At 36.9% G+C, this 27932-nt stretch overlaps 1 protein-coding gene across 1 annotated transcript in view; it reads right to left on the bottom strand.

Moving 5' to 3' along the window:
* The window catches only part of HHIP (hedgehog interacting protein), an 89307-nt gene that overhangs the window by 59032 nt on the left and 2343 nt on the right, over positions 1 to 27932 (bottom strand). Inside the window, exons 2-4 of the mRNA XM_064585105.1 lie at positions 23499 to 23691; positions 17217 to 17373; positions 16330 to 16531 (exon numbers count right to left, since the gene is read on the bottom strand). Of these exons, the coding sequence (XP_064441175.1) occupies positions 16330 to 16531; positions 17217 to 17373; positions 23499 to 23691 (552 nt within the window). The remainder of the gene's footprint in view (positions 1 to 16329; positions 16532 to 17216; positions 17374 to 23498; positions 23692 to 27932) is intronic.

Raw genomic sequence — 27932 nt, 5'->3', positions numbered from 1 at the left:
GGGCATGTGACCCATGCCTGGCCAATCATAGCACCACATGTTCTGAAATTCATGTGTGGCCTCAGTTACAAGACTTATGTTGGAACTCTTAGGAAAAAGCAGCTCCTACTCCTCCGGATTTGCTAAGCTGGTGAGCCTGGGGCTGCTACGGTCTGTGCCACAGAAGAAAGTCTACCCAAGAATGAAGCTAGTACACGGGAAAGCCCCAAGTCAAAACAGGGGAAAGCAAAGCCAACAGTTGTTTTGTTTTGTTTTGGGATTAAGCCCATTTGAACGGAGTTTCTGTTTTTCCTGGGATCTTCTCCCCTTGCATGCATTTTTCAATTATTTCTAGATTCAATTCTTGAATTGCCTTGCCCTCTGGACGAGGAGAAGCTCCCAAATCCCCTACAAGGGGAAATAGAGCAGTCACAGCACCTGAAGAAGCCAACTGGTTCCAGAGAAGCCTACCACATCGCTGGGGGCTGGCCATAATTGTCCTTGTCGCCTACCATAGAAAGAAACTCCGAATCTTTCGATGAGTACATAAGACCCTTTATGAGTACTGTCCCTTGCCCCAGTTTACATGTCTAGCTTCATCTCAATCCCCATGATCTTTCCTGCATAAAAGGCTCTTGCCTCTTTTCTGCCAATACCCTTTAAGAGTTGTTCCCTGTATACCAGGTAATTTATTGTTTCCTCTCCCTCATTAGATTTTTCTCATATCCCTATTGCTTTTCCTGCCCACCATCCATTCCCTGTGGTCAGAGCACTCTGATTTTCCTGTGGGGAACTACCTTCCACACTCCAGGTCCCGTGTTTTGGGTTGGGTTCCAGAGATGGATCCTGTTCAGTACCTAACACATATTATGAATTGTCTCCCGGTCCATGTTTAATGGTAACTGAATAGTAAGTTCCCAGACAGTGACAGAGTGGAGCAGGCTGTACTGGTGAAAATCATCAAGATCCTTCAACATAAAATTTCTGATGAAGCAAAACAAAAACAAACACACAAACAAATAAAGACCACCTAGCCATATCTCAGCAGGTGCAGACATGATGACAAACAAATGCTTTTGGTAGGATTAACGTAAGCAAACAACCTAAGACAGTCTGAATATTAGTGTCTTCACACATATCTATTTTGTTCTAACTCTTGTTTCCAAATGTGGTTCAAAATTGTGAGTTTGCCATTTTCTCAAGTTAAAATCTTAGTGTTATCAGCAAGTTACATCGACATTCTAATTTACTATTAGTATGTTTCCCAGATCCAAAGATAAACAATTGGGGGTGGGGTGCAGGGAAGAGGACATTCTGTGCTGAAATTTTTGGAAGGACATGCTCGTGTAGTCCTAACATTATAGTCACCAATTTAATATTGTCTCCATCATTTAAAGATTCCTTTCCGTCTGTTGACAACTCTTTTACCATTGAGTTTCTCTCCTGGGTGGCATTTAAGCTATATTTAAAACTTACATCTTGTTTATATATGCTCCTGAGCCAGAACCTTTGATTTACAGGAAGGAATTTGCTGATCTCTTTCCTTCCCCACAAAAAAATTACTGACGTTACAGTAACTGCATCTGCGACTGTTATTGTTGATCTCCTCAAAGGGTTGATAACAAATGCAAAGCTTAGGTATCTTGGCTTTGCTTGTGCTATAGTCCGAAATAAAAGTCAAGAAGATTATAGAAATATTATACATTTAGCCTATGCATTTACAGTTGCATGCCTAAATACTATCTGATTAAAAATTAGGTGTGTCATTTGGGGGAAAAGCTTATCTTTAGCAATATTTCATTCAGCCACACAGGGTTCTGTTATACATATGCATACATATAAGTATGTATATATAAAATATGTAAGTATTACATATTTTTAAACCATGTAGTACACTTACAGACAATAAAACTGAGCAGTGAAATACTTTTCTTGAGGGAAGAATTAAAAATGCCAGCCCATTATATGTCATCCAAAACTAATGGGAAACGAAGAGAAATTAGACATTCATGCAACTAAAGCATGAACATCTGGGTCAACCAAGTTATGCCCTGATCATTAATGAGAAATTAATGATCGCTTTGTATTTTGTATCTTGTAAAAAGGCATTATTTCCCAATGTCCTCAGTCTAATATAGCCAAATAAGGGTATATTTCTTCATCCAAAACTGAGTCTAAATTCCTCTGTTTGATAATGTCAATGTTATCCCAAAAAGCACAATAAAAACTTTCTCATGATGGAGACAAAAAAATTGACAAGACTTGTTTTCAATTACTAAATATTTTGTGAAAAATTAAATATATTCTGATGCAATATCATCATTCATCTTTAATAACATAAATTTTCAAGTACCACAATAAATTCAAATTAACAAAATTATGGGATTAAATTTTCTACAGTGTTTTCCAAATGTCACCCAAGGCAGTCATAATTTAACTATGAATCTGTTTTGAACTCATTTATATTTCAACCCATTAAATGTTTGGTATTAAAATTAACTTGTAATGAATTACAGAAAGGGAAAAAATTAAATTGTAGAAATAAAAAGCTTACTGGCATGCTTCATCTGGAAGTTTAACAACAAATGTGTGGCTAAGACTAACTCTCGGGTACAGGAAAGGTCTCACTTTTCATATGATATCCAACAATGTGACTAAATGCCTCCCAGAAATTTAGAATTAGAAATGCAAAGGTTAGATAAAGTTAAAGGTCATCCCCCTACAGGCAAGAGGGGGCCAGCTCCCTACCAAGTTTCTAGCAGACCTGCTTCCCTAGGGCACATCATAAAAGTAATTTACTGACAACTCACCTTACCAGGGGTCATTGGGGGCCTCAAGTCTTCTGGAATTCACTTTTAAGAAGCATGATTAAGTGGGGACAACTATTGGCCCTAAAGTATTTATGCTGAGAACAAATGTCTGTCAGAATTAAATTCTTTGTGTGTGGTGGTTTCAGACTTAAAAAAAGATGTGTGGCCTGATGAAAAGCACATATATTCTATTCACCAAATTAAATCTTAGAATGAATACTGGTTAATTGCTTTATTAGGTTTTAAAAAAATACTCCAGAAATCCAAATAGACAACATAGCCTAATAAAGTGGAAAATGGATTTACCAAGTTAGTTAAATCCTTTTCAGTCTTTTCTAGTCCAGTTTTGTCTTATGCTGGAGGAAAAAAAGCATTCACATTATTTCAAAGAAAAATGAAAATGTCATTTAAACCGAGCCAAGAAAAGTTGACTTACTTTAAAATTTTTGCAAGAAAATAGATTTCCTGATTAAAACAAATCTCCAGCCTCTTGTGTTTTTGATAGTGTTGACATGAAATATTTGGTTTAATATTAGGTTGAGATGGCTTTTCCACATTCAAAAAAATTACTGAAGGTTAGCATTGGACAAAATTAAAGCAGATTATCCAACACTGTGTGTGGGATACAGCTCTAATCTCTACAGTGCGTGGAAGCGAAGCTGGTCCTTTCAACTGCACAGCACACATCTCAGTAATAACAGGGGATGAGGCATACAATTTCAAGGAACACCCACAATGAAAATTATTCTTTCCAAACAAAGAATTGTTTTGGAATAAGTTAGGTTAATTGGCACCATGGGATTTCTCTCAAAGAAACACAGAGCACTGAAATCCTTACAAGTGCAAGTAAAATGATCAAGCATTACTCTCTTTCCCTTTTCAATTGTTCACATCTAGTTTATTCTATCCACAACGAAATTAACTTTTGTAGTTTCATGGGCAGGTAGAATAGGAGATCGTTTTTTGCCCGCTGAATTTATAGCCTGAAGGACTGGTTAGTTAAATGAAGTTCAGTTGCCAACAACAAAGAAGAAACTCACTGAGTCTATCTGGGAATACTCTACTTTTGAGAGTAAATTATGGGTACTTTGTAAGCAAGGTCATTATTTTTTAATTTAAATAGTTAAAAATTCCCTGCAACAACATTTGCATATCCTTCTTATTAGAGGTCCATAGTTTTGTATTCTGTCATCACTTTACTCCTCTCGACTTCAAGATACCTGGATTTGGCCTCTTGTATGCTAAATCCGAGTATAATTATACTTTAAAAAATAATCCTCTGACCCCTTTTCTCCACTTAAATTTGCATTTCCCAAGGAGGTATGTGTGTGTGTGTGTGTGTGCACACATACAGTATTTGGTTGTGGTTACTATTTTTAGGAATTACTATTTACAACTGGTGTAGAGTGATTCCTCTTCTTTATTTTACCACGATTGATATTTTCCTGTCATTTACAACCTTTCACTGGAACCCATTAAATGTCCTATGTTGTTAATGTACCAAGTTTGAAAATTTGCACTTTACACCTATGGGAAAGGAGGTATAAATTCAGTAAACAGTATATGTAATGTTTACACTTAAGTTATTTTTTTTTAAAGATTATTTATTTATTTATTTTTCTTAGAGAGAGAGAGAGCATGAGTGGTGGGTGGGGGGAGAGGGAGAGAGAGAATCTTAAACAGGTTCCACAGCCAGTGTGGAGCTTGACAATAGGGCTTGATCTAACGACCTTGAGGTCATGATCTGAGCTGAAATCAAGAGTCAGAGGGTTAACAAACTGAGCCATCCAGGTGCCCTAATAGGGTAAATTTCTAAATATTCCTCCAAGTATTGACCACCAAAAGTTGGAACTGAAAGGAACCTCACCTATCACTGATTCTCTCATTTACAGGTGAAAAATTGAAGCTTGAGTGGTCAATGACTGGCCCATGAGCACAAAGCACATTCGCAGCAGAGCTGGTGCTCGAAGTCAGTATTCTATATCCCTGCGTCCTCTCTCGTCCCTCCGAGTCTACTCTCAACAAGGCTGCTATTGATCTTGCTTCAATAGTTTGTCAGATCACGTCACTCTTCCGTTCAAAATCCTCCAGTGATTCCCCATTTCACTTGAAGTAAAAGCCAAAGACCTTAGAACATGTTAAGGCCCTACATTAAACAAAGCATGCTTCCCATCCCCACCAACACACAGATGCACAACTCTGTGACCTCACCTCCAAGGACTACTTTTCTCTTCCTTTACTCAGCTCCAGACTGGTCTCCTCCTCAGCCCACTTTAAGGTCATAATCTATCTTCACCTTCAGACTTGTAGATTTGAAAACTTACCACCCTGTTATCCCTACAAACTAAAGATATTACCCTGCCATTATTAACTGAAACCTGAAGTCTCACTTCATGCTGAGTTACATAGCTTTTAAAAGTTTAACTGGAGTAATGATGACCACACATATATATTTTACTTGACTCAATGAATGATAGAATTTTTTCAAATAAAAGATTCCACCACCAAAAAAAAAAAAAAAAAAAAAAAAAGTTTGAGTAATGATGACCGCACAGAAAGGTGAGGGCACTTATTGGCCATTGTGGTAGGATGCCCGGTAAGCTTTGTACTAGCAGACGCTGATGGGGTTTCTGCATCAGGACAAGGGAGAAAAAAAAATCAGAATAAAGCAAAGTAAGCCCCACACTCTCTGAGCCTGGGCGAGCATGAAGCCTCTAGTGCCTGAGTCACACTGGTTGCTTCTCTTTCCCATAACTCCCCTGGAAACAGTTGGCGACTAGCACTGCTTTCCATGTCACAGAATTTGGAGCTAGGAAGGACCAAAGGTATCATTTAGCCTAGTCCTCTGACTTCAAAGATGAGGACGCAGAGATCCCAGGTTAGGCAGACTGCTCCAAGGCTCATAACCACTGGCAAAATGGGTACCCTCATCTTGGCAGTGGATGAGTGCTCTGGCCACGCAGTGAGGTGGGATATGACAGGAATGCAACGGATCAGGGATCAAAGGTGTTGAGAACTGATGCTGTCATCACTGGTTTTCCTTAGTAGTGCCGGTAATAATTATTTACAAAGGAAGAAGCTCACCTAGTCGCTCATGTCCAAAAGTTGTGTTTTGCTTTTGTTTCGACGCAGAAGTTCTATACGTATTGACATTTAATCAAAGCCAAAATCTTAAAACAGACACCCACCCACCCACGTACACACACACACTCATACACAAGCTTCCTTGGACAAGGAGACACTGTCTTTAGGTTGCAATTAAGGAGCTATGCCAACTATTGGGTAAATCTTTTTGGAGCTTAGCCACATTACTGCGAGTCACAAAATCCTAAGATCAGCCCCAGGTGACACGCACAGAGACCCTGAGTGTAAATACATTATTAATGTCATGGGGTTAATCTGATCTTCCAAACCCCTGGAGATTTGAACAGAAATTTTAATGGTGGTTGAAAGGGGGAAAAAACCACAGCAGATTGGATAAGAGAGAACAAGCTACGTGGCTTTTTCAACTTCAGGTCACAGGCTTGAGTCCAGTCTAAGGTTAGGAATTGATATCTTATGACAGATGTTTGGTGACCTGTGTGTGGAGGGAAGTCAGTTCAAGTTTCGTTTCACCTTTTCTGAATAGGTGTGCTCACCTCCATCCAACAAAGATGTTTGAACTGTGAGAGCCTTAGCACCAATTCTTTCATAGAAAGCCCAAAATGTTAATGGGAATTAAATAGAGTTATCTTTTTATCCTTTTTAGAGTAATGCTTTCCTAATTTTTTCTAATCTCAAGAGTCTTCCATTGTCATTGTGTACACTGTTTTTTTCTTTCTTCTAGGAATCTTTTTGAACAGTTTCAAATTGTTGGCTAAGGGTTGTCAGAACAGATGTGCTTTCCCTATCTAGAAATAGCCTGAGGTCAGATGTAATTTTATTTAAGTTTGTGATCCATTTGGATCAAAGGTGCTTTAGGATAGGAGGCTGGTTTAGAAATAGCTTATTAAAATTTTTTTAAAAAGTAAAGAATTTAGCTACTCTTGAAGAGAGAGCCAGAATATTTGATATTTGGATATTTGAAAGGAATATTATTTTCTCAAGAATTTTTTAACAATATGTGAATTTTTAAGATCCTTTTGTCATAATGTTTTATTTTTATATTAGCTTCAGTTTATTAGGTTCAGTTCATAATCAGATTAAATAATTTTAATTGCTAGCAATGATGGAATTAAATTCACTGATGTTCTCATCTTCTGTTCTTGTCCTACTACAATGTGTGTGATAGAGTAATCAGCACATATTTTATCTTAAATAACTATTTTTTACAGATTTTCTGTGATTTGAAATTTAGGTGTGTGGAATTACATATTATTTTAAAATGAGTGAATAGATGAACTTAAAATTAAATTGTACATGCCATGTGCAGGTAGAGTAAAATGGAAATTCATTGACTAAAGGATTCCAATTTTACTTCCCTTTTGATGGTAATTCCTGAGAGCCATTGTGACCACATGTGTGGTCACCTGGTATCACAAAGTCATGCTGAGAGAGGTAATTAGATGGTTTAGAAAAAGCTTTCTCAAGCTTTTCTCATTATAATACATTATAGAATGGCCTCAATAAACAGCACTTTATTTTTCAAAACATCTTTTTTTTTTTTAAAGATTTTATTTATTTATTTGTCAGAAAGAGACAGAGCACAAGCAGAGGGAGTGGCAGAGGGATAGGAGAAGCAGGCTCCCTGTTCAGCAGGGGGCCCGATGTGGGCTCCATCCCAGGACCCCGGGATCATGACCTGAGCCGAAGGCAGACGCTTAACCGACTGAGCCACCCAGGCGCCCCTCAAAACATATCTTGACTGCAAAGTCCAGAGCTGATTTAATAATCTAGGCAGTGATCCAATTTTTAAAAACACTTTATAGGGGCACCTGGGTGGCTCAGTTGGTTGTGCTTCCAACTCTTGATTACGGCCCAGGTCATGATGTTAGTGTCGTGGGACTGAGCCCCGCACTGGGCTCTGCACTGCGCATAGAGACTACTTAAGATTCTCTCTCTCCCTCTCCCTCTGTCCCTCCATCCCGCCCCCCTCTATAAATAAATAAATAAATAAACAAATAAATAAATAATAATAAAACACTTTATATATGTCCTCAGTTCTCGTCTCATTGGCATTATGATAGTTCAACATAATCACAGACTTTACAGACTTAAAAATAACTAACAGTCAGTTGATGAATAGAAATAAACTAAAATGTATTGTAGTAATTGATAATGTATTTATTGTATATGATTATTATATATTATACAAATAAATCTATCTATATATTTATTATATAAATGTAAAAATTAAAGAAATCTGTTAAAAACAAAATGCTACATAAACAAGAGGGAGATAGTTGAGGTCATTCCATTTACATTTTCTTGCATTTGATCTCCAACACATTTCAATGATATTTGTGGTTGCTCTTGTTTAACTTTGAAGTTTTCCTTTAAAGTTCTCTCTTCCCTGACTTCATGGTACATTTTACTGACCTGCTTTAAAAAAAAAAATATTCTGTGGAGTAATACGCTCTCTAAGTCATGACATTACATGTTAACTTCGAAGCAACTCTGCCCGACTGCCTCCCTCCCAAATCCCGAGATTCTACGTCTGTGCTTTGAGCAATAGTTGCTAGTGGGCAAAAATATGTGCCTTCTTAGTTTTCAGTCCCAGTATATTTCCTTTGCAAATCCTACAATTTATTAAGTCTATGGCAGATTGACACAAACCATGTTCCAAAATAAACACACAAAAAGACCTTCATTACTATAATATCCAGGTTGAGAAAAACTACTATGGAAGCATGGAAATTCTAGTGAAAGCCTGCTGCCGTGCTCAGGGGTCGCCACTCTGTGCTTAATCATCCTTGGGCATGTGCTCTGAGAAACCCCAGGACTGGGGATTTTTGCATCACGAGGCAGGTAACAATGCCATCCACCTACTGTCAAGAGGTGATGCTGTAAAAGTGAAGGTTTTGTCTTTCTCTAGTTACACACTAAAATAAAAATATGTTCTAGGTTTTTCTTTTTGAATTAAAGAAAACACACACATACATCAATATAACTTTGTTTCCATGGGTCTGCCATATAATTTTGGTGCAAATGCTAACACTATCACAGAATTTCCTTAAGTTATCATTCAATCCCATATTAAGGGGGCTGTCACATACCAGGGCATATAGTTAACGGTGGCCCCTGGAGCTTGTGGGTCGTTCTGGGCGCTGGTCTTGTTTTCCCTCCTTCCCCTCTTTTCATGTTAGTATGATAGATGATAAGAGCTAATACTTACAAAGCATTTCAGATTCATGTGAGATTGTACATATAAAGTGTCAGGTGTAACCTTTTATTACCTGTTCTGCAGATGAAGAAACTAAGACTAGAGAGATTAAATCACTTGCCTAAGGCCAAACAACTGGCACACGGTGTGGATACAGTGACTGGAACTCAAGTTTGTATGCTTGACCCTAGATCCAGGCCGTCAGGGTTCCTCACTGTCCTGCCAGCCAGGTCTAGCGCTACAGAGAGTACTAACATGGCCCGTCACCAATCTCTGCTTCTTTTTTTTTTTTTTTTTTCTGCTGCTTGAACATACTTCTCAGTCTTTCCTCCTGAACAGTCAGCTGACTAAAGGCAGAGAGTAGGAGAGCACTGGGGTTCAGAGCATGACATCAGGTAACTGCCTTGGAAATATGGCTCTGGTGCTTGCTAGCTGTGTTAGCCTGGGCAGTTTGCCTAACTTCTGGGCCTCAGTCTCTTCATCTGTGAAATGGGATAGTAATACGTGCCTCACAGGGTTACTGTCAGAATTACAGGGGTCATCTCTGTCATGGCTTAACAAAAGTAAGTGCTTAAAAATAAATGGTGGCTATGATTGGTAAGAATGAAGACTGAAGGATACTTGCTAACAACACAGCTTGCTTGAGGACTAGTTTTGAGAAAGAAAAGTTTTTGAATGTCTCTAAAAGGGAGCGTTATGCTACTTTCTCCCATTTATAGGTAGTTTTGTGATGCCTGATACTTTCTTTTCGTTAGATAATACAGCTCCTGGAAAGCAACGACAGGTGGTATCAACAATAGCTCTTCTTTCTCCTCCTTCCAGTCAGATACTGTGAGGTGGTGGCAGCCACGTTCAGACAGATGCTTTTTACAAGTGGCAGAGTCTTTCTCTAGGGCCCAGATTTCTTAGTTTTTCACTTGTTTTAATGATTACCACAGACTACTGAGATTTATAGGCTCTATTTCCTCTGCCCTTCAAGTCTTAGATAAATATAAAGACATTAACGTAAAAACTTTCCTCACCTCAGCTGTGACTTATGGGACCTAAAATGTAGGAGAAGGCAGGCCATTCTCTACTCAACCGGAGGGACATTACATCGGCCGCTTCAGTTTCTGCTTCAGTAAAAAACATGATGCATGATGGAAAAATAATTTATAGATTGAACTGATGTATACTGGCATGCACCATATATATGCACATTTATATTTATTAAAACGTTTTATCAATAGGATTGCAAAGGCCAAAATAAAGAAATAAGAACACGAGAAATGAAAACTAACTTAACTAAACCGAACAAAAAATGACACTGACGTTATTTCACATCACCAAGGGACTTTTTGCTTTACATGAAATAATTGCCCCGTGAACATTCCTAGTAGATTTGAAACGAGATTCAACTTATTTAAAAATTGAAAACAGCATTTTTCACAGAGTATAGGGCATTCTGACATAAAGTGTCAGGGACACTCCATAAAAAAAAAAATAGTTGGGTTTAATACCATGTCATTACTACCTCGATATAAAAAAATAACTGTGGCCCCAAATTTTACTTGTTAATCTACATTTTGCTTACATTTTAACTTAATGGTTTGGAGCCAGGATGTTAAACTACAAAGAAAGGGAAGGCATTAAAAAGTTTTTATATGGGGGCAGACTATTTCATTAACTTTCCAACCACTTTTAGAATGAAGTTATCTAATGGTTATTTCCACCTCTATAGCAAGTCTCTCCTAATGCAGTAATCTGATTGGCCAAAAACCTCAAAAATGCCATATATACAAAAACATTTTAGGATGGTGATTCTTCTTTTGCAATATTTACCAAATATATTTTGCAAGCTTTCTTTCAAGGAAACACATGCTTTCTTCCAACCTAAAGTATGCTTAAAAGCAGGCTTCTAATGATTTTCTGAGAAGGTATTTGACCCACAGTCCAGTCATCGACATATGCATTTGTGTGCGTGATATATATCCACTACTACTTTTGATAAGCAAGTTGCTTTTTCTTCTGCTCTGACTTATTTCACTTGAGCAAAAATATACTAACATTTCATGGGCTACCATAAGATAGCAAATTGAAGGCAGAGGAAAACATGAAAGGTTAGGTCTCTGACAAACCTCAGAGAAGCAGGACATCAGCCCCAACGGGTTGATGAGCACTTGGATTTCATTAAACTTTCGATGCTCATGAATATGCGTGTGATTTACAAGCATGTGAAATCAGAGGCTGCCCCACTGGGGCTTGCCCCGGCACACCCTGCGTCCTCCTCCACATGCTCCCGTGGCTCGGGCGCCTGGGCCACTGTCTCTCAAGAGTCCCACCTCAATGGACTCAGTCACCCGGACAATCAGCAGCTTTCAGCCTTATGTCCTCTCCTCCCCTGGTAAAAGGATTGTTTCGAAAAGCATCTTTTGAAATGAGGATCCAAGTAGATAGAGAGGGACAGGAGTGCAGTCACACTTGTTCCAATGATAGACAAGTCTTTCGGCTTTGTCTGCTGCACGCTGCTAGCCAAAAGGGCTGCTGTGGGTGTGAGCCTCTCCGTCTTCTGGCCGCTCATGAGAACTAAGTGGCAGAGGAAGCTGCGTGTTGGTTTCCTTGAGAGGCCACCCTGTAGGTAACAGGTGCAGGCTTGTCCTTCCTGCACACACACAAAGCTAAGGCTGACTTTCAGATCCTTGGTAGTCAGAAGTTTGGTAAAATTACACTAGAATAACGTTTGGTGTCCTTGTCATTTTTACAAGGGTTTACAGATATAAACGCAAACTACACATTTTAGGAACAGGAACGCTCTTTTGCCAACTAGCTGAATACCAGGTTCCAGAAGGAACAAAAACAGGAAAAATTTATAGGCAAAGCAATAGTCCAGTTAGAATTGTTGAGATTTTACAATACTATTTTTCAAAACTTCATATCAAGAATCTTATATGGTGCAAGAATGAACTCATCTCCTCCCTCAAAGTGGACAAGTAATATGTATAGGCCAAGTAAGTGACAAAAGGTACAGGGCAAATGACAACTAGTACTCAACCATTTGCTCCCCATGGACACTTCAGTAATAGCACTTGGGCATCGTCTGGGCAGAGAAAGTGTGCCTCATTCAATGTGTAACTGACCCAGGGGTTTGGTTCAGTCTAGATCGGTGCCTCTCAAATTGGCTACACATTGAAATTGCTTGGGAAAGCTTTAAAATCATACCAATGCCCAGGTTCCAATCGCAGACAGTGCGATTTAATTTGGGCAGCAGAATTTTTGAAAGCTTTCAATTATAGTGTGCAGCCATTCCTGAGAACCACTGGCTTGTCATTCCCAAGGACTTCAGACAGATGAAGCTGGTTCTAGCACTTGCCAGAAGGGCTGATTCAGAATTCAGATATAAGCTCAATTTAAAAATTTCAAACTACCAGCATCTTAAAGAAGTTTTTACCCAGGGAGATAGATAGTATGATTTTTAAAATTTCTCCCTTTGGGATAAGACAACCACAAACAACAATGCACATACACACACATACACACCCACAAATGAAGATTTTAAAGACTGCTCACCAGTTGAACACTTGGATCATTCTTCAGTGTATTAGTGGTTAGCTTATACAGGGCACTGTAATCAAAAATCTACCAAATCACTACATACTTTTAAAACATTTTTCTGACTCACTCTTCACTTGGCAATTTCACAAAGCACAGTCTTCTAGGATTTGAGCTATTGTGAATGGGATCATCTCTTCCCAAATGAATGGCAGTTTAAATTCATATGGCATAAGAATTTATTCCATTAATCCAACTCGACAATTTGTTTCCTATAGCAAAGAAAAGTCAATTCTCTAGCTTGTGTTTTGCATTTTTGCATATGACTTTGGTTTGGTGAGACACAGACAATTATGTGTACTGAAATCTCCTATAATATAGGCAGCACACTATGGGTGTTTAAAAATAAGACATCATATTTTTAGCTTCAGACAGGACCACGTAGGGAAGAGTTGTCTAACTTCCCTGGATGATTGGCTATATTGATGACACTTCTCTGAAGTAGCTTTAAGAATTAGGGCTGGTAAAGGTTTGAGGATACCAACCAAGTCCAGCTTCTTGCCACAAAAAGGTCAATCCTTTACCAGGTGACAGAAATTCCTGTTGATTCTTAATTAACAATTAGCAGAAATGGAATTCCAGATTCCCTTATAGCAAGCACTAGCTTTTAGAAACTCTTGTAATCAGGAATTCCTCTTTATATTTGATTTAATATATTCAAACTGATCAGTAGTGAATATCATGGGGGGATCTTCAGGGTGGTTTGTCTTGTTTTCATTTCAAACAAAGGAAGGTTAGGTTTAGTATACCTTATTAATTTCTGTAATCTGAGTATTGCCATCAATACTTTAGGCAGTTAAAAAAGCTTTATGCCCCCTCTTAGAATTTTAAAACTGAAAACACAGAGAAGTGATATACATAATAATTATGAAAATGCTATTGGTATTATTTATGTAAAATGATTATTGACAAACACAGAATACTGCCATGAACACACTAACTATTCATATATCAAGAAGCCTGAAAAAATTACTGTGAAATAGGTGTGAAATTTTTTTTTTACTTCAGGAGTCTCTGAAGGGCATATCACAAAAATCAATGGTATGATCAGCTCATGAATGTGTTGGCATCTGCCCCATCATACCAACAGTAGCCTCTTCTAATAGTTCCAATTCGTGACTTGTGAGGGAAGCTTCATGGAGCCTAAGATAAAGGACGGTTGTAGCGTCACCCACCTGAGAACAAGGCTGTGGTCTCATTACTCACTATACACTCAACTATGCCATGGTAGGTTCCTATCTTATTGACATCATTAATCCCAAATTCAAAGAGAATTCAAATATCGCACTTTAAAAAAATACGTTATATTATGTATTCTACAAATGTAGAATCATGGATTTTGAAGTTTATGTTAAGCCCTAAAAGGCCTAGAACTGTCCTAGGAAACAAGGCACAAAGGGGTTTCTACAGAATTTCCAGAGGCCTGCAGAACATACCTACTGCAGAATCATGGCACTGTCATAATCTTCTTGTTCAATTTTATTGCCTGATGAAATGTCTCATGGTCGGAGAAGCAACCCAATGAATGGGCGTAAGTTGAAACAGAGGCACTCTGAAGGAACCCTAATTAAAAGGCTGTCATTCCTTAGGCAGGTAAATTGAAGTAGAAACGAGAACATCAGTTCTTTACTTCTTACAACAAAATTGAGCCCATTTCTTACACCTACACTTTATCATGCATTATCTTGTTAATACCAATATTTTTATTCAAATAATATTTAAAAGCTATATGTTATTCTTTCAAATACTTGAAAATATATTCTAAAGCCACTGGCAATGTGTATCATGGTTTATGTCCTTCCTCTCCTTAATGCTCTATGAAGGGACATTAAGGAAGTCATTCATGAGCAGGTTAAATAACACACAAGAGAATGATAAATCACATTATTTACACTGATAAAAAGAAAATACTGGAGTTACTCTAAATGTCTCATAATTAGGAAATGGAATACCCAGAAGAGATAAAAACTAAGTTTTTGAGAGAAGTTTTCAAATCTGGTAACATACTCATGACATATGGTTATGTCCAAAAAAAGAAGGCTAAAAAGATGTATATATGGTTTGATTTCAATTTTATTTTAAAGCTGCTTAGGAGAAAAGCAAGAAGAAAACATGTTCTTGTATGTTTCCACATTTATTAATATGGACCTGTATTACCTTTGCAGTCAGGATAAATTCATCTAATTTTAATATAAAAGCTGGAAGTATATAAAAATGTTAGTAGTGGTATTCTTTAACCGATGAGATTATAGGTGATGATTTTTAAAATACATTCCCCAATTTTTTCTTTCATAGACAGTACGTTTAACTTTCATAGTAAGAAAAATACACTGCTAGTGAGTAATGTACTTAATGCTGTATCTTAATTCTTTGCTCTTTAGGTACCACTGGCAGTGAATTCTCGGAACACATTTCCAAATGTACTTATTAAAGTCTTAAGTGCAAAACACTAATGCTTCATCTTAAGAGACTTTTGGTGATTTGCTGGGAATTCTAATGAAAACTTTTATCGGGAGAAAGTTGAAACTACTGAGTTAAACAGATTTGCCAAATGATCTATGTGTTGGTGCTGAAGTCCTTTTCCATAAAGGACCATACGTACCATAAAGGACTTATCTTATGCAGGAAGTCTTGGTGACACAGTCACAACACACAACTGAATTTGGGTGGTACCAGCAATACGGAATATGGAATCCCTGTATTCTAACGGAATCATTCTAATTATTTTGCATGGTAGGTAATGAATCGACATCAGGACTATACCTGTATTTTTTCCTGACTTGTTTCTTCTGGTTTTGATGTTCTTACCTTTGAATAGAGCTCAACAAAGCAAGGAGGAGTTCATTTCTATATGAGCAGAAGAGTATAAATCCTCCTTTGACTTTTTTTCCCCATGTCAGAATATAAAAGACAACCAGTTCTTCTCAAATCACACTATTACTTTGTTTCATTCTAAATCAGTCATGAGCTGTTGAATGTGCCTCAACTTTAAAACGTCACAGTTCGCTCTGCAGCTTCATCCTGCTAATAGTATCGCGTGTTATGCTCTCGCCAAACTTGACAGTAATTTTATTTACATACTATAGATTATTTAACGTGAGAATTCAAATTGGAGAAGTGAGGAAGAAGGCAATATATGCATATGTACTATAAAAATCGTCGATTATAGATGAGCACATTTGACTTACCTGTAAAAACATTGTACAAGGAAGGACCAGTAAAAGTAGCATTTTTCATGACAGACTCAAAAATGGATGCGGTAAAAGAATGCTTTGCTATTGCCAAAATAAGCAAAAGACCTCTTTGTTTCTACTAGCAAGTGCTGACACACAATTCTAAGTATGATGCCTGTTAAACAACATTTAAACAGGTACTTTATAAAACCAAGAATCATTTTAAATATATAAATTACATAAGGAAAGCATGTCAAGGTATCAACCTGAATGCACTGCTTCAGAGTCACCAAATAACATTAAAAATGTAATGTCACTGTCCCAGTTCAGTTGCCATAATTATTGTCCCCTTAGGTTGTCTCCTTATGTTCTCCTTAAACATTCTTTCTTTTATTACAAATACTTTCAGTGAGAGTGATAACCCTAAAATAAAATTAACATAGCCAGAGCAAAGATAAATAAAATTTAAAAAGCCAACCTTTATTCCACTTTGAACAAGTTTGTGAATGTCCAAATAAGGCTCCTTGAAAATTTCTCCTTCAGGGGTAAGTATCTTCACGTAACCTTCTTTTTCCAGAATGAAGAGACGGTGCGAGCCATCCCCACTATGCAGGGCGCCGACAGGCTGGCGCAGCCCACTCACAACCTCCTGAATACAGAAGCAGTTGTGTTTGTGCTTTCTAAACAAATTAAAGAAAACCAGTAAGCTTTTCTTGAGGTGAAGGAGGTAAAGGATGCACTTAGCATCCTTTTCAAAATATATTTCCTCTAGGAATCAATGGTTTTGAGAACCATGATGTGCCGTTAACCCCAAAGTCACAATATGATTCTTTTAAATTCTTTTCAGTGGAACAAATAGCCTTCTACCAAAAAGTCAAAGAGAGAATCAAAATAAGAGTTTCACATATTTTAAAATTTCATAAGTTCATCATCTTATCTTTCAGTGACTATAATTAAAATTAGCTCTACTCACAATAATTAAGCCTTACAGAAAGGCCCTCAGAGAGAAAGTTCTAAGATCTATTTATAAAACTCTGATTTGCTAATAATAATTGTGCTGAATATTTCCATATGCTAACAACACTCATAAAGGTCAAGTTTAAAACTATAATCATGAAATTCACATGAATCACAGAGAAGCCAAACTCATAATAAAAGATTAGTAGTCTAAGCATTAAAAGCATTTAAGCAAAAAGGATATTAGAGAAGCAAACTACCAAAAAGAAAAAAAAAAAAATCTGGAGGATATAGCTGCTGGAATCCAGCACAGACAGTTGATTCACTATCAAAACCACAAGATTTGTCAGTTGGCTTTTTGTTTTTGTTTTTGTTTTTTAAGATTAAAGAGCATTTATCTTTATGAACCTGCTGATCTCTTCCACTTTGTCATATTCTTCCATCTGGTCCAAGTAGTTAGATGCTGGTCCTCTGATTTGTTTTCTTGGAAAATCTGGAAAGCACAACCCACCATCTTTTCTTGCATAGTAAAAACAAAACTCTTCAGCAGTAGTTTGAAGGAAACCTTTAAAGAAATGCAAAAAGACTCATTAGAAATATTTAGCATCACAGTAAAAACACCCTATTTGGAAGATAAAATATAGGAAAAAATTTTTTTAGAAAGTATATGAATATAAGGGGCGCCTGGGTGGCTCAGTTGGTTAAGCGACTGCCTTCGGCTCAGGTCATGATCCTGGAGTCCCGGGACCGAGTCCCGCATGGGGCTCCCTGCTCAGCGGGGGGTCTGCTTCTCCCTCTGACCCTCCCCCATCTCATGCTCTCTCTCTCTCTCTCTCATTCTCTCTATCAAATAAATAAATAAAATCTTTAAAAAAAAAAAAGAAAGTATATGAATATTCTAGGAAAATAATAAAAGGAAAGAAGGCCACTTTTTTTGGCTTGGGATTTCCATTTCTTTAACCAAAATTTAAGAATTTCAGTTCAAGTGAAATAATATTGCATTGGATATTTTAAAAGACTCATAAGAAATACACATAATACACTTCCAGAATTAATCTTGCTATTGCCCTGACTCTGTTTGCAAGCTTCCTCATTTACCATATGTTGTACTTGTAGTTTATCCCATCACTAATTCAGCACTTTTCCCCCCTACCGTAATAAATAACTTCCTAAGAAGAACACACTAGAATCAAAAAAGAGATAGGCCATCAGGTACTTATTTGGGTCATTTTACAATTCTTTTTCTATTGCCACTCACATGTGATTAAATAATAAATCTAATGAATATCACAAGGTCCTTATATGCTGTAATAAATGACTGACTGGCTGCAATGGTGCTAAGAACAGAGCCTCCATTTTCAAATAAGTATGAACCTTTTTCCTGCACCTCACTTATAGAAAATAATGATTATTTTGTCATACAAGAACTATATTTAAAATATCCCTTCAGTCTGCTCAATCAGAAAGCTGGTATGCCACCCTCACTGAAAAAAAAAAAAGTCAAAACAAAAATGCAAAACAGATTTACTTAAAGAGATCTGGAAGAGGTTTTCTCTTTTTTTACCTACTGAGAATTTTTATCAAATAAAAACAGCTATATTTACTAAAAGAGAGGAGGACCTTATGACAAAAAAAGAATTTTGACATTATTTTCACAATTTGAGTTAATAAGGTATTTTTTTGAGGGGGGGAAGGCATATTCCTAAGACTGCTTCCATATTCTGATTATTTCTGCTCTCAAAATCTGATACTGCTACCAGAGTCAACCTTACATGATGTCCTGACTTCCTGCTGCAGGTCTCATATCTTTGACTATGCACACTGTTTTGAATTTTACCTAACAAATTAGATTAGTGTACACATAACAGCTTTGTGATAAAGACACCTCGTAACTTGTTTGATGTTTAGAAGTTGTATAATGGATTCAGGTTTGCAAGGATTTCTAAGAACAAGAATTGGGGACGACCCAGTGAGACTTATCAGTGGAATATGAAAGACTAAGTCTGTTTTCTATGAGCTTGACTTAGGTCCCCTCAAACCTAAAACCAATCTTAGAATTCTGAGGGTCTTGATGTACAATTTGACCTAACTTTTGGATAAAATGTATCACCCCTAAATTTCTGAGACAGACTCTTCAAGGCCAGTATGTGTCTAGGCTATTGGGAAACATCTTCTCCTTGGAAATCAGGCAAGTGAGAGCAAATGTCCTTGGGAGTGTGTGTGTGTAGGGGTGGGGGTAGGGGTGAGACTGAAAGGAGGCATGGCAGCTGGGAAGGGTGCTCCATGGGAGGGACAAGGCAGCTGGAAGGAGGTTATCTTTCTTTGAAAAAATTCAGGGATTAGAAATTGGGGAGAGGAATGAAGGCTGCAGTAGCATTTACTCTTCTTCAGCGATTCACTGTCTACAAAAGATAACTTTTCTCCTCCATTCTTTCCTGGCTAAGCATATAGATGAAAACTGCCCAGTATTGTCGAACAAGTCTGTTTGATGTAAAAAGAAGAAAAGGAAAACTGCATTGCTAAATCAAACTTTTTGCAGTTTTGGGTTAGACCTTTTTTGGGGGACACACACACACACACACACACACATACACACAGCTCCCAGCAGGCAGCAAGATCTCCATGCCAATATTATGCATGCAGGAATACTGTCATACTACAGATATATTTATAACTGAATGTGTAAATGAGAAACTTTGTTTTAACATGATTTTTGCCTGCAGGATCACAAAAAATTTTCAAAGTGCAACTGAGAAGAAATTTCAAGTTTGCTTTTTAAAAAATATCTGCATTCCAGGATTACAGTCTATAAAACTAATACCATCTTAAGAGAAAATTAACAAACAATGCTGATGGCTGATTCCATTTTACAAAGAGTTATTGGCTGGGGACAAATGTGGAAGTGACAAATCATTTTCAAATGGAACATCTGAAGATTAAAGAGTACAGATTTATAAGCTCTATGGCTCCAGAGGTGTTCTCTTAGCCAAATTAAAACAAAAACAAAAATGGAATTAACAATGAATTACTCCTAGCTTTTTACAGAATCTAAGCAAACTGAGTAAGTGTGAAGGAGGGAGCCAACTCAGAAGACTTTTACATAAAAATATGGGCATTTTTCTCATAATTACAATATTTGTCACATGTTACAATCACATATTACAACATTTGAATTGCAACATCTAATACTTTCATTAATACTTTACCTTAAATGATCTGATTTTGTGGACAGTGATGAATAAGATAGATTTTGCTGTGAAGAGCTAAAAGGGACCTGGTTTCAGGACACTGGTCTTACATTTATTGCCATGGAAGACATAATTTACCAGATGGTACCCTTCTACTATTTGGAACAATACCCTGAAGAGCATTTTACTGAAGGTGGGTGTTTAGTTCACCCTGGATCATCACAGTATGATCAAGTCTACTGATGATGGGAATACATGGATTATTCCAGCAGCTGCTTTTTAAAAATTCCTTATAATTTATTAAATATCCTGGACCTGTAACTATTCTCCTGGATCCTGGTGAATCCAGTCCTACTATACCACAAAGCACCCCCTAACATACTGATGTAAATAAATATCCTCTGTGGAATATTCTAAGCTCTAGCTTTTCTCTTGGCATGTATGCTAGAGAAAAGTTACTTTTCCTCATTATACATGCTGTTTATCATGATAAGGAAAAAACAAAACAAAACAAAACTCACTCAGTAGGGCCTGCACTTGACAGCATTTTCTAATAGAGGTAGTGGATTTTGATGTATCCATCTATTCCGTCTGGTTTGCTCTCCTGGGGACTAATAAGCCCCATGGGTAAGATATCTGACTGGGGTCAGGAGTGGCTGTGGACTAGAGAGCCTCAGTGGAATCAAACCCTTGACCTTGGCCTCATTAGCAACAGGATTAAACCAATTGAACTAATTGTATACAGACATTTTGCACTAAATAACCCATAGCTGAAAGAGAGGACGGTCTAAGAGTGAGAAAAAGTATATCATGATACTCGTGGTAACAAGTGTAAAGGAAGAAGCAAGGCCAATACATGTCCGTTTCTACCCTTTCCACAGAGTGTACTATATGCCATCATTGAGTGAACGGCAAAACTTCTACTCTGCTCATTGTACTGCAGGCAGAAAAAAGGGCCGCTGGTGGGAGCAAGGAGCTCCTGTGTGCATGCGTGGGTTTTTTTTTTTTTTTTTCCAAATGTAATTTTGCTATTCTTAGAAGTTTTAAGAATTTACTTCCTTAAGTCAATTCACACTGGGGAATATTATGATTAATAAAACACTAGTGTACCCTCACTACTGATTTTTAACTTTTCTTAAGTTTTGAAAAGAGGCAGACCATGAATATTTCTGAATACAAGATTCTAAAATGCAGTTATCGTCCAGATGTGCATGGATTCCCAAGTAACTGGTGCTTTCTTAAAGTCATGAAGGTGAAGCAAAGGGATAGAGCATTTATATGTTTATTTCTTGACCTACTGGGCAATGGGGGGAAAATGAAGATGCCTCTGAGATCTTTTTTTTCCTCTCTCAACCCCTTTCAGCATTTGCCCTAGCAGTGGATTTTCAAGTTTTTGACGTGCAGAAAGATGAGGCTATTAATATTAGAGGATCATCAAATACATTGACTTCTTACAAGAAAGAATCACAAAGTATCTGTTTTCCACAGTTCTGAACTCTAGAGGAAAGTAAGCCATGTCATGCCATAGATTTAAGAAGGTGAAAATATTAAAAATTTGCTTTGAGGGCGATTTCTGAAAAAGAAGTGTTCCAGAATTGTGAAGAGCCTTCTGTGTTGGGCAGGGGCTGAGGGGCGGGATTACCATCTTATCTATCATACTTTAGAAAATGGTCAACTGTGTGCCAACGATCAGTCTGGAAACAAACCGATTAACATAAATTAACACAAAGAGTGTGTTATTACAACTCACTTTTGGGACAAGTCTTTAGAATGATTATTAGCATTTGACGGATGCAGGGGAAGTCCCCTCTGCTTGTTGCTAGAGCCTATAGCCTGTCCCTGGAAAGCACCCTTGCTGCTCTATCCACCATTGGAGTGGAGCTTTCATCTGGTTATCTTTCAAGGCAGCCTGGGTGGTCACCAAAAGCACTTGACATCTTGATGCTCTTCAGCAGTTTTACATATATACAAACTTTGTAGAAAAATAAATTTGTCATTCGTCACCACATATGTTGATCTGGGGAGCGAGGTGCTTGCAGTTCTGGCTCCTGAGCTATTTGCTGCACTCTCTCTCTTTTGCTGGATACTGCTTTCTGTTGTTTGTTTTGGAAGCTAAAATAACTTCACATCTATGGAGACCTTAGGGGTGAGTCCTTAAATCCAGCACAGTTGTGTTTCTCTCAGGTAGGTAAAGGTGGACGAAAATGGTAAGTGCCCATATTACTTTCAATTTATATTGGTAAAGGCAACCCTTCAAGACTTGAAATTTGCAGCAAACCTTTATGGTACCTAATCTGTTATTGCTTCTCAGGAGGACATCTGGGCACCCGTGACCTATTCTGCTCTGCTTTGGGGAATGTGATAAAGAGGAACAAACAGCTGGTTCAAGAAAAGCCTTACAAACATGGTGGTAGTTTATAAAGACAATAATAATATTTTTGCTCAAATGGGTTTAGATACATGTTCTGGCACACCAAAGGAAGCAAGCAATCCTAGTCAAAATGTTTTCTTAGGTTATTAAGAGAGCTCTATAAAAAAATAAGAAATGTACACTTTTCTGGGTCAGAGAAAAATGTAAAATATGTATGGCAGTTAAAAAAATTCTCCAAGCACATCCTACAGTTCTTAAAACTTGTCTTTTCCTTCAATGCCATTTAGCTTTATAAACTGTTAGCTTCAGTAGATTTGCTTGTGTGTGACTCTGCCTAATTGAACAATCTGTCTCGTTAAATTCTTTTGTATCTCTATGTTGATTCTTCCAACTAAAGCAACAACAACCAAAGTTTACAAATTTTTGATGGTAAAAGTAATCAAGGTCCAAGAATCTATGTGTTTATTAGGGTCCAAAATATGGTAGTGAGCAGGTATTATTTGTGACACTGTCAGCCTCTGAACTTCTACATCTGTCCTATCACTTCCTGGCCACACAACTTTGGTTGAGGCATTTAACTTCTCTGGAGGCTCGGTTATCCTCATTGGTCAAATGGGGATGATTCCACTTTTCCTTCCTGCAGCACAGAGTTTTTGAGGAGCAAATTAGTCATTATATGTAAAGATACTCTGTAAGGTGTTACTTTTTTGGATTTCTAAGGATAAGGAAATAAGACCTTAAGAGTCCGTGGGCAATCAGCACTTTGGTATCAGCTAGGTAGAAAAGGAGGCTGTCTTGGTATCAATGCTGATGGATGAAGAAGACACCAACGAGAAACCTGTACTGATAATCCAATGTGTGTAAAGACTACCAACTGTATTATCGATTTAGCAAATGTAAAACATCTCAACAAAACCAACATACTGTTTGTAGACTGAAATGACAGTAAGCCTTTTAGCAGCAATTTTGAAAGGTTACAAATTTGTAAAGGTTAACTGTGAGGTAAAAATAGGTATTTGGGAAGGTGACATTAAACTTGACCCTCTCAGAAGCGAACATTTAAGAACAGGTATCTTGTAAGGATATTCTGCAGTAGTTTATTTAATTTATCCATTTTTTTTTTTTTTTTACCTGGAATATGGCCTCGGCAAGTATAAAAGAATTCTTTGCAATAGTCTTTGCAGAGCAGGGGAAGTACAAGGTCTCTTTCCAAGGCTTCTCTTTCAGGTGAGTGGAACAGGCTCTGGGAATGTGGAGAGCATAGCGCACATTTGATTTCCTCCAGTAACTTCCCACATTCTGTGTTGTTGGTAACAGAAAATATCTGAAAGCCATAAATCAGACACAAACTTCTTTTTAGTCATGTGAAGTTAGGTTTAGTTATGTTTTTTGTACTCCTATACATAGAATTGTGTAATTTAGCCAATGCGGTTGTCTGAAAAGAATTACCATGTTACAAATACAGAATGCTTTTAATTAGGATGTAAGTAGAGTCTCTTGGGCTGGGCTGGGGGACCAGAGGGTAAGGATTCACAAAAGTGCTTCTTAGTCTTGCAAACCAAAGTCTGTTTATCTTTTGGGTATGAAAAATTAAATGATGATTGTATTGAGACCCTTTAACTCTTTATCATTTTACTCTGTATCAAAGTGTATAGTGACTGATATTTACCTTTAAAACTCCAAATACCTTTATCCAACTGTATGTAAAGCAGAATTTTTTAAGATATGGTTATTTGTGTCTTAGGTAAAAATGTAGTTCACTCCTGATATTCCTTAATACGATATTCTCAGGGATATTCCTGGAATTACATTTCTCTAATTTCAGTTAATTTTCAATCTACGGATTGCATAGGGAAAGTTTCCTAAAGTGGGGGAAATACCTCCTTTTTATTTTGTACAAAAATAATATCTGAAGCTGAACTGGTTTAAGACCAATTTTTATTATTCATTTTATCTTAGCCAGGAAAAACTTTCTAACTAGCTCTTCAGGTATGTTATATGCATGAATAAACACAGGAGTTTAATAAAAGTGCTTTTGTATAGGATTTAGTGAGTTTTAGTAAAAAAAAGGAATACTTTTTTCTTTATTTATACAGTATTATGCCTTTTATTTCAGTAAGACCAATTCGGGAGTTACTGATTCACTGAGGTTAGTAATTTGTTGATAAAAGAGGTCTTGGTGTCTAGTACTAACTTTAAAAAAACTGACTTCAGGAGCTCCTCTAATAAATATGGAAGACAATACCAGCCAATATTTGAGACATGAAATGTAGTGCTGTCTAAATTAAGCATTGATTTTTCATAATAAAAAACACCATAATGGGAATGAATTTCATACCTTTTCTGTTTATATAACTACATTTATACCTAGTTATTTCTTTAGAACTATGAACTGAAATTAACATCTGAAACTTCAGATCATTGTTTTAAAGCAAATACTTCATTCACAAGGAGGTTCATATTTGAGTAAATGGTCTGGCTTCTATTTTTTAGGATAAGGATATTCTAGGTAATCACAAAATTTGGATCTGAAAGAACAAAGCAACTAAAAAGTATCATTGAATACAAGCATGCTAAAATTTTGGCATGCAGTAATTAAAAGTTCCATAGAAGTTACCCTATTTCAAAATAAATAAATATATATATATGCGTGATGTGTTGTAACTATCTACAACATCCAGAAGAGTTATTATTAATCACAATTATATTTACATTTTGATTTTTATCAATTTATTTAAATGACAATTGCTTAAATGGTTAAAGTTTTCTAAAAGGAAACATATGCCAGACACTTAGAATTTGCATTCCAAGAATGTTTTAAATGTCTTTTATTGTCCATACTCTGGCAGACCTCGCCGGATCTATTCAATATTAATACTGTTCAACTTTGTTCTGTTTGCTTATCGTATAGCAGTCCTCTAAGAACAAAACAACTGCAGGATGCTGAAGCCACGTTTTTTTGCTGGCTGAGAAACTGGAATGTAATTACCTTTAGTTTTATGGAGAATATACATGCTTCCATTTTTTATAGCTAAAACAAAATGATCCCCATATACTCTCCCAGCTGCTGTCCAGGAAGAGCTTGATTTTAGTGCCTAAAGAATTTTGTCTTTTACAATTTTTGGAATGTGTCCTGGCCACAAGATCTCTCATCAAAAGTTTCAGAAATAGGATTCAATAAATTATCTGAAATCGAGTACAATATTATTCTTTGTAAAGTTTCATGCTGTTCCGGCCCAGCAGGATGGTAACATTTTGCTCTGTGTGAGGTCTGCAGTGTAAATACCTATTTGAAGATAGATAGAGCCATCATTCTGGCTTTGGTTTCAATGAACCAATAGTCTTACTGAAGTCAATTAAACTGACTCAGCCCAAGCTGCAACACTGTTTTAGACAGATGAGTCCTGGTGTGTGTAGTGTAGTTTTTCTTCTTTTTTTGCCTATGTGCTTGCGTCGATAAAGGTCCTTAACTTTATGTCTGACAATGTCATCAATCTTAAGAAGAAATTTAAGCTAATTTCCTGTTTCGATTTTTAAAAGCCATATATGAAACCATCAAATTATAGTGGTTTAAACTAAATATACTTTGAAAGTCATGTAAAACTTCGAAACATTATTACAGCATGCCTAGTAATGATTGTGGCTGTTGCTGACTAATTTATAACATCTGGCAGGTCATCCTTTAATCTTAAGCCACAAGAAAGTAAAATCCATAGAAGAAAGGTAAGATAAATACTGGAATACACAGTGAAGTGTGGCCTACAACTATAGCTTATCAACAAATAGTAAAATGGGTGACAGAGACCTTCTGTATTTCTCTTTATTTATCAAGTAACTGAACAAAGAGGATAAAAAGGCACCCACATGGGTTCAATGAGCAGACAAAAGGAGAAAATACGTGACAGTATATTAAGATGTCGCCTTAAGATCACTTGGTCCACAAAAAGTTATTTCTAAAAATCATATGCCTACAAGGTTGTTCAGCTGTTGGCTAGAACACATGCGTCTCTGGACTATAGTGCTGGATTATGTCATTAAAGAGTTCAGTTTCAATTTTAGGCTAATATGTAAATAGATCATTGTACTAAGGCAGCTGTTAAAGGGACCCCAGGATGAGTTATTTGTTTAGTTGGATGTGTTCAACAATAGCCTTTGTCCCTGAAAGAGCCAGAGCAAACAAATGATTGTAAAAGGGCACACTTGAAAACAATTACTTTTCACCCATTCCTTGACAGCTTTGGCTGTGAAACCACCCAAGGTAGAGAGAGCTTCTATGCCTCTCTGGCTACAAGTTAAGTTTTAGAAATGGGGGTATTTCAGTTGGCTGCGGATTCAATTTGGCTAATGGGAATTAGATCCTTTTAGCATGTTGTATTTAGGAGCTGCAAAAATATTGCCAAGACAATATAACTTCCTAAATTTTGGCAGCATTTATTTATAATGGTAGTTAATAATCTCGTTACAATACATAAAATTACTAAAATATACCAAAAAATTAAAATATAAAAGCATGATACCATAGCTGAAGGATTGAACTCAATGCTAGCTCATTATATTAAAGAAAATGTGTTCGCTTGGAAACTGGATTTAATTGCACAGTTGAGCATGCTCAATATTCCTACCCAGTGTGCTACTATCTATGAAGTTTCTTCCTATAGGAGAAAGCTATGCCTGTAGTTTCTTGAAAAGTTGCAGAAATGCTTCTTGGGATTTTTTTTTTTTTTTCATAAACAAAAACGGGTCCTTTCAAATAGCCATTATCTCTCCTGTACACACATTATGAAATAAGACCCTAACATATATTATAAGCCAGAAAGGCTTAGGGGAAAACAGGGAAACACGGAAGTTTATTATAAAATAACATGTTTTAAAAACTATTAAAACGTGAGAACTAACATAGGTCAAGCATGCACATGCACAGCTATATCACTACTCTGTTTTGAACAATTTGAGTATTGTTGGTTTTTTATAAAGCACTTGTAATGGAACCAGCAAAGTCTAGTGTACCAAATTTAATTCAGACACATTTTCCAAATGAGTAGGGGTTTGTTGGAGATTGGAAGCACGTAAAACGGAAAGGAATGTGGATAGCTAACGTGGCAGATTTCTTCCTAAAGAATGATTTCTTAAAAAAAAATTTATATAACTCCTCTTAGGGGTTATAACTCCCCTCAGTTCCTCCCCCAACCCCTCCAACTCCCCACTATATTTAGTTAACAAAGTTTTCATTCCTCATGTTCCTGGAAGAGTTCAGTATTGCAGGGGTCTGCAGATCATTGGTATATTCATAGTGCACACTGCACACAGGGATACTTAATGGCAAATATTTCTAAACACTTCTATGAATTTCCTGGTTCTTTTGGGCTCCTGGTAAAACCCTGCTGATGATGTGAATGTAGCTTTTTTTTTTTTTTTTTTGTAATTTAATTCAATTACCATACAGGAGCTTAATGACATTGTTTTGAATAAAATGCTGGAATATCTGTTCCCTGAATCTCAGACTACTGCTGCATATGGTAAGAATAAAGAGAGAGTTGCAGCTGAAAACCTGCAGCAAGACAGTTC

The sequence above is a fragment of the Mirounga angustirostris genome, unplaced genomic scaffold, assembly GCF_029215605.1.
Source record: "Mirounga angustirostris isolate CCGP_5_RB_7025 unplaced genomic scaffold, mMirAng1.0.hap1 SCAF_2, whole genome shotgun sequence".
Lineage (NCBI taxonomy): Eukaryota > Metazoa > Chordata > Mammalia > Carnivora > Phocidae > Mirounga > Mirounga angustirostris.
Note: the sequence above shows the minus strand (reverse complement) of the source record. Positions and strands in the feature narration are given on the sequence as shown.